General features: G+C 32.2%; 2 protein-coding genes across 2 annotated transcripts; both read right to left on the bottom strand.

Moving 5' to 3' along the window:
* Positions 1–330: 330 nt before the first annotated feature.
* LOC126916420 (novel acetylcholine receptor chaperone) lies at positions 331–3,420 on the bottom strand. Its single transcript, XM_050722227.1, has 4 exons — positions 2,598–3,420; positions 1,340–1,478; positions 1,069–1,175; positions 331–980 (listed from the first exon to the last, which is right to left on the bottom strand). The coding sequence occupies exons 1-4, from the start codon at positions 2,706–2,708 to the stop codon at positions 867–869; spliced, it is 471 nt and encodes a 156-aa protein (XP_050578184.1). The 5' UTR covers positions 2,709–3,420; the 3' UTR covers positions 331–866.
* A 141-nt stretch (positions 3,421–3,561) lies between these two features.
* Positions 3,562–7,610, bottom strand: LOC126916391 (uncharacterized protein PF3D7_1120600). The gene is made up of 3 exons (XM_050722168.1): positions 7,235–7,610; positions 6,917–7,110; positions 3,562–6,848 (listed from the first exon to the last, which is right to left on the bottom strand). Exons 1-3 carry the CDS (start codon positions 7,295–7,297, stop codon positions 4,007–4,009), a joined length of 3,099 nt encoding a protein of 1,032 aa, XP_050578125.1. The 5' UTR covers positions 7,298–7,610; the 3' UTR covers positions 3,562–4,006.
* Positions 7,611–7,753: the final 143 nt, after the last annotated feature.

Consider the following 7,753-nt stretch of genomic DNA (forward strand, 5'->3'; position numbering starts at 1 on the left):
ATCGTACATACACGTGAGTGTGCTTTACCACGTGTTTCTTCGCTATTTTAATTTTCATATTACCTCGTAGGTATCTTTATTTAATTCAATTATCTTTGTCGATTGCAAACTTAATATTTGAAATAACAAATACATTTTTTTTCTTATAAAATAAAGAGATATCAGCAAACCATCTTTAATTAAATCAAAGTTATACATCTTACGATAGTGGTTTAGTTTTAATCGCTAATAATAGGAAGTGCGTTCGTATTGCTTAAACTGTTTGTACGAATAATTTTTAATTTGTACATTTTTAGTCGCTCTTGTGAAAATACGTGTTTTTTTCTTAAAAAAAAAAAGAAGTAAAAGTATGGATGCGAAGAAAACACGCATGTGCATTACACTGCAACGATATTCTTTTATCGTTATCGTCTAAGGGCATTTACATCTTAATACGATATCAAGGAGAACACATTGATTCAATTGGCAGTTAATACCTTGTGCTTGAGCTAGTATTTCATGATTCTTTGCCGTTGATTAAATTCTTATAATGTTGACTAATAATAATAGAAATTCATAGCTCTCGAGGTACTCGAGATTTAGAACGCTTTGAACAAATTCGAGTGCTGTCAGCACGAAAAAGTAACTCGTGATGAAACGTAATAGAATTGAAGCATAACTTTGAAAGAGAGCATTTGATATGAGACGTAAGAAACCATACACATAAAATTAATATCGCGGAGCATAAGGAATTAAAGATCGAACGAAATACTTCTTTGCTGCGTGTATGGAAAATTATTTCATCGTGATTATTACGTGGTACGTAGACGATAACTGACATGATAACCAAAGTCTTAATCGTGCGAATACGTAAAAGAATCTCGAATTCAATCTTGTTTTTTACTTTTATCATCTACACCATTCGCCGTTACCGGTTGCGTATCCTCTCGTCTAAGTTGCCAATCTATTACTAGTCGGCCTGTTAGCATGAAAAAAAATACCTAAAAAGCAAATATATAGTTATATTTTTATAAGTATCTGTTCTGTTTAATATATCGATTTCTTTTACAAATTTTATTTTAATCTTACCAACGCTGGCGCAATCCTTTCAAACTTGTCATTCACCATGTAGTGAGAGTACACAGCCATTAACATCAATAATAGTAATATCGTGTTCGATGCATTTTTTATTTTGTCTGAAAGAAATCGGGGAAAAAACAAAGCAGATAATACGTAGTTGAGGTAATGTTTCTAAGAGGAAAAGTTACCCTAATGCTAGCGTATGCAGCTAATTCGTATATTTTAAAGGAAAGCGGAACGAAATATTATTTTAATTATATAAAAAAAAATGTTCTCTTACGACTTGGAACTATAGCCATTGCGAGTCCGCAAATAATTTCAAGCGATCCGACAACTCTTCTGTACCATTTACTTGGTACTTTAAAGTCCAGCGTACCGGACAGTGGAAATACCTTTGCGTATTTCACATATTCTTTTCTCTGTGAACATGATAAAAAAATCGATTAATTAATTCGTGTAACAGACATAAAAATGGTAGTGGAGGAACGAATCGGGTTGAGAAAAGAACGAAACGTTCTTATGAAGAAAATTGTCACAATTTCAACCTGGTAAACATATGCTGGCACTTGAAGCAATATTTTTGGCGCGTCACCAAGCGGTTGGTTGATAGTTTACTATAACTTTGGACATTGGGTAACAACGAGGGACGAAAATAATCTTCTAACGAGATTCATCGAAGTGAGCGAATTAAATTCAATTTTCATCACATTTCAAAAAAATTTCGGATACTCGAACTTTCACAATATTAATTTATTTTATCTCTTGTTCAGAAATATAGAAGCGAAGGAAACTTAAATAACGATATGAAATAAACACTTATTAATAACGGGCATTTGATTATATTTTTTGATAAAATCTGAAGCTCTTCCTTCGTTCCTCTCGTTTCGTTTCCGAATTTGTACACAAAAACTATTATAGATTCATATTTTTCCTTAATTTTCTTTGCTTATTTTTCATTGTATTTTCTGTCACGTATTTTTGTTGAAATTTTAAAAAATTGCGTAAGTATTAGGAAATCAAGAAAAATGGTAAAGATAAACAAATATCTATATAAGGAAACATAAAGTGTGAAAAAAAAGGAAAGATAAGAAATATACGTAGATATATAAAAACACGTGTATTTTTTATTTGATACATAAAAATTGCAGAAACTAAACAGCCTGTTGTTATATATTTTGGATATTTAGGTAGAGAGCGAAATATCAATTGTCATTAAAAAATAAAGAAGGAGTAAACGTTAAAAAGAACAGAGGGTATAGAAGGAATGATTGATAAAGTTGACAGGCTGTCATAACAACGCATAGTTAACACGCGGTGCGTCTAACAGACGAAGGCTAGACACACCAGAAGAGAAAAGGTGAAAATAAGAATGTTTTACGTGATACAACGATCACTGAGAATAAAAATAACAAAGAATGATATTTCAAAGACAAATGAAAAACAAAAATGAATGTTAGACAAGGGTGAAAATCCCGATTGAATGTCAATTGAACATGAGAGTAGGGTGAATGTTACATAATTATAGAGCAACTGCTCACCAAGTCCTTGTGAAGATCCTTACTAATATGAGAAGTCAGCTTCATAGTACCGACGAAAACGAAGAATATCCCAAGAAGAACTGAGAGAGACTTTAGGACGATCGAGCCCATAATTCGACAGCTGAACACCGTTAGCGACACGAACGTGTTAGACGTACGGAGGAATCGATTCGGAATCTAGACTGGACGAATGATTCGTAGCCGCGAATTCGTTACGCGCGACTCGTGCAATCTCGGTAAACTGTCTTTTTCTGTTTTTTCTTCTGTTTTTCCCTTTTTCCTTTTTTTCCTTTTTATTTTTATTTTTTTTTTTGCTTTTCTCCTATTTTTCTTTCAACTACACATATCTACAGAGTTTATAAATATATTCGTTCAACGTTAGTGTTTTAAACTATTATTCGAATCGTACTTAGTACTAATTAGATACTATGTATGTACACGATATAGTAGCAATGTTCATACTTGTTCTTTTCTTTCTCTTTCGGTTTGATTTGGCCTATTCCGACTGCGACAGCGCATAACGTGTGCGATACTAGGACGCAGTGCGTCGTGTCGCGTCGTGTCTCGCCGTATCGTATCGCGACCCACTGCGTCGCCGTTACCCTCTTTCTTACAATGTAATTGGTGGTGGTCTTTCTAGAGACACGTCGTATAATCGTCATAGGCTATTGTAATTTTAACTAGTACCTCCTGCCTTTATAATATGCAATCTCTGTTGTCTCTTCACAGATCCCAATTACAGTTTGAGCAGGGTGCAATGACACGAATTAGAATAATAAAACGTATTCTTTTGATAAAATAGATAAAATATCGTATGATTTATTGACGAAAGAAACCAGTGTTGCATATATTTTCTCTCGCTAATCTTCGCTAATCTCTCTAGTGTGACAGTCTATTACTCTGAATCTTGCAAATGTATCAATTCGTATTATCGAATTTGCAAATTACATTGAGAAATCAAAGGTAAAAGGCAATTTGATTGAAATTTATTTTAATTAACACGTTCGACGAAAAATCCTATTCTTTACATTACAATTTACATCAATATATCGTAAAAATATAAAACACCCATTTAGAAGCGAAAATTGTTATTTCATGTACATTATATCTTTTATGCATTATTTACAAAAGTTTATATACCATCCTCTCTAATAATAATGACGCTATTTTTATGTATTGATTAATTTTTGAGAATGTAAACATTTCGAGTAATCGCATTGTATATTTCTATCTTGGAAGAATCACGTTCCTCAATATATGAATGTACTATACAATTCATTATTAATATTATCATCATAATGGTAAGAATAATAAATGAGTAATAATGATCAATGCTCATTAACATTTATCATTATTACTTTTGAATATTACTGCTGTTATTATTATTTATTTGTAGCTTTAATGATTGATCAACTCGTGTTTGCCATACCATGGCCATTTGTTTTTACAATATTTGTAATGGATAAATCGACACTATGATTATGTTTGTTATTTATGAGAACAGTCATGTTTGCATTACTGTTTGCTAAACAAACAGGCTTCTTGCGACGCGCGAACACAACAATCTTCCCTTGAACATTCATCGACGAAATTTTCGTGCTTCTGTCGTCGTTTGTACCTTTTATTAATGGTTTTTTACATTTCTTTAATTCTATCTCCTCTGTTTTTCCTGTATATTTACCACATTCTCTTTCTCGCGTTATTCCCGTTATAACATTTATATTTTCACACTCGTCTTTCATTATCTTCGTCACATCTTTGGAACTATTTCGATTAATTTTGCCTTCATCACGATTATTGAAATTATCGTAATTATTCCTAATATCATCATTGGTAAGTTCAGCGGTACTCATGCTAGTATCACTATTTTGTTGCTTGAATTCCGTACCTTTAGACGTTTCGGAAATAACAGAGTTTTTTATTAGGGTGTTCTCCAACGATTTATCCTGAGCTTTTTTTGATTGATCCGATGTTTGTTCCATTTTGTCGTTTGACAAACAATTATTTTTCGTTAATTCAGAGGAACTTAATTCAATGCTGTCATTTTTTTTTAGTATGACACAATCTTCTTTTACATCTTTCAAGGACATCATTTGTTCTGCAGTATAGTCATCCTTGGTGACATTGTTTTCGTTTGACGTGACGTCATCGATAACGTTTTTATCCGTTTGACGATTTTCACTAAACGAAATAATTTTTTTTTGTGAAGCATTTAGAGCATCTGTTTGTTCTTCCTTTTTCGTTGATTTTAATTGCGAGTCATTGGAAATGTGAATGGTATTCGATGCTCCTGATATGTTCCCCAACATTTTATCGCACGTGGGTGCATAATCGCGAATAAATTTTTCAATGTTCTCCACGTTTTCTACGCTTTCGATACTCTCTTTATTTTTGTGACTTTCGTTGTCTGGAATACATGTGATGTTGGTATCTGAAATTGGAATTGTTTGTAGAGTATCGGAAGGTATTTTTAATTTCTCTATCGTTTCATTTCTCAGAGTATTGTATATCGGATTCTTTATCGACGTATTATTTACCGTGGAAGGAAGATCTTCCGGTAGTTCTTTACCGGTATCTTGCCGATCTTTTAATCCTTCGTATTTATCGTCCGCATCTTTAAGCGGACTATTATTTGAACTATTTGAAATTTCACCATCTTCCAAATCTATGAATGAATATTTTAATTCTTCTTTGGCATATTTCCGTAATTCATCATCAATTCCCAACTCATTCACTGTTTGTGTAATTCCAACATCTTTTCTATTGATTCCTCTTGAAACTTGGGAATGTTTTGGATGCTCGATCAAATTTTCTGCATTGATCTTACGATATGAATATTTGCTATGTTCATCGCGTTTATCTTCATCGTATCGTTTAATCGGTTTATCAGCATTCTTTAGCCGTATTTTTCGTGACTCGTGTTCGTTGTAATAATTTTGAGTTTTTTTTATATCATCCAATTTCTGACCTGCTGAAATTCGATCAACAGTAGAATGCTTCGTTCCGCGGACATTGCTGGCATCTTTCTTAGAGATTTTGGACTTGTCTGTCGCACCGGTGCTTCGAAAATTATAACGTTTCTCAAACTTTTCATCGTGAATGCTTTGTTTGCTATATTGATTTCTTCCGTATTTGTCTTCCCGGTTTGATTTTGTATACGGTGTTGATCTCACACGTGGCCGATGATCATCCATGCGATGATATTCTCTTTGCTTATCTCTATGACTACGATGTTCACTATGATTGGATCGATAATTATCTCTCTCAAAAATCTCGGTACAACGATAACTTATTTCTTTCTTATCTAAAATAGATGTTGCACTTTGGGCAGGCTTGTTGCGTCGCTTTGAGGAATATTCATTAATATCTCTTCTGTCACATAATAGGTTCCTCTTATTTTTCGTATCTTTTTTCTCGTCTTCTCTATTTGCATCGTCAACCAAGTATCCATGTTTTTTCAGTTCTGTGTTCGAATTGCGAGTGTATTCTAAACTTTTTGTGTTGTGCTCTTTTTCTTTAGAATGAGTGGAAGATTCAGAGTTGGTATACAGAAGGAGCATGGATTTCTCCTTGGATTCAGAGATGTTATTATCTATTTCTTTTTTTGTTGTTTCAAAGCAATGTTCTAATTCAGTAGATTTTATTCGTTTCACATGAATATGCCTGCTTGTTTCTTCACTTGCTCTCTTCCCTGTATGAGTTGTACTATTGGTAAATATTGGCTTTCGCTGAAATATAGAACTCATCTCGTTTTTATTGTTGGATTGAAAATCTTTTATTGTACTTCTTGAGTCTGTTAAAGGACTTTTTACATGTTCGCCTCCTTTATATTGTGCAATTGCAGGAGACTGAATTTCTTTTATGTTACAATAGTTAATGTCGCTTAAGAAACCATTTTCTTTGTCACTTTCAACTACATATCCTTTACTGGTTTTATTATCATTATCATTGCTACTTAACTTATTCGATTGTTTATCTTTCTTTTCTAAATTCTGTTCATCTATCATCCTTTTAAGCAGTCGTTCACCAAAGACAGTGATTGGAACTAAGGTAGACTTATTTTGTTGATCCTTGCTTTGACTATACAAACTGTCTGCTACCAACGTTTCAGTACCATTTTCATCATCAGGAAAACAAATATCAGTTGATTTTTGATATATATTTACAACAGTTTCACAAACATTAGATTTATGATTGACATAGTCACTTGTTTTAGAATACATGTTTCTTCTGAATGTTACATCATCTAATCTGTAATAATTATATCATGCAGAATATATTTTTAAAATGTTAGGAAATTATCAGTTAAATCTACTCACTTTTTTCTTAACTCATCTATCATCTTATCCTTCCGTGCAATTTCTGCTTTTGCAGTTTTCAATAATGAAAATAAATTACTTTCCAAATTTTTATTAACCTTTTGAAAATTCTCTAATTTTGTTGTGAGTTCTGCAATCTGTTTTTTCAAATTTACTTGTTCCTCCACAATATTTTCTCCGTTATTTGACACAAACTGAAATAGTATAATATATAAAACTTGTTGTTTATATTCATCGTACTTTACACGATATAAGAATAATAACGTATAACTTAACCTAACCATAAAGTGTAACTAGATTATATTTTGTAATACTTACGTTTTGATGGAACTCTGTTCCAAAATCTGGCAAATCTTCATAAATATCAATATCATCCTCCATGCTTTTTACTGATTTCTATAATAAAAATTTTGATTGAAAACACATATTCTATTATTGATATAATTTCCCCATTTTTATCAGTCACGTCACGAGGTGGATCTTACATATACATGTATTTAGTGTGATGTCTACTGAAGGACACGTATCTCATCTGTATCTTCTGATATTTCTTGATCATTGTGAGATATGTTAGTGTCGACATTAGCGAATAGTGAATAGTGAACTTCAACTAATACCGTTTTAATATCTGTTTTTCAGCACGATCAGTGCATATAAAAGTTATAAAACATGATCGAAGATAAATCGAACCAATAAAACGTAAAATACATTTGCAATATTTACATCTGTTGTTGCGTATTCATTTATTGTTATATGATTTATTAAATACTATAATATCGACCAAATTACAATGTTTTCTAATATTAAAATATTGTAGTTTCACACAATTATTTTATA

The sequence above is a fragment of the Bombus affinis genome, chromosome 5 (assembly GCF_024516045.1).
Source record: "Bombus affinis isolate iyBomAffi1 chromosome 5, iyBomAffi1.2, whole genome shotgun sequence".
In the NCBI taxonomy this organism is placed as follows: domain Eukaryota; kingdom Metazoa; phylum Arthropoda; class Insecta; order Hymenoptera; family Apidae; genus Bombus; species Bombus affinis.

Bases quoted from the DNA above. Each gene is read 5' to 3' on its own strand.
- LOC126916420 (XM_050722227.1), bottom strand. From the start codon at position 2,708: ATGGGCTCGATCGTCCTAAAGTCTCTCTCAGTTCTTCTTGGGATATTC. The intron at 1,176-1,339 runs GTAAGAGAACAT...GATTTCTTTCAG, and splicing joins AATGGCTATAGTTCCAAGTC to ACAAAATAAAAAATGCATCG. The intron at 981-1,068 runs GTAAGATTAAAA...TTTGCTTTTTAG, and splicing joins AAAGGATTGCGCCAGCGTTG to GTATTTTTTTTCATGCTAAC.
- LOC126916391 (XM_050722168.1), bottom strand. From the start codon at position 7,297: ATGGAGGATGATATTGATATTTATGAAGATTTGCCAGATTTTGGAACA. The intron at 7,111-7,234 runs GTAAGTATTACA...ATACTATTTCAG, and splicing joins GAACAGAGTTCCATCAAAAC to TTTGTGTCAAATAACGGAGA. The intron at 6,849-6,916 runs GTGAGTAGATTT...TAATTATTACAG, and splicing joins ATAGATGAGTTAAGAAAAAA to ATTAGATGATGTAACATTCA.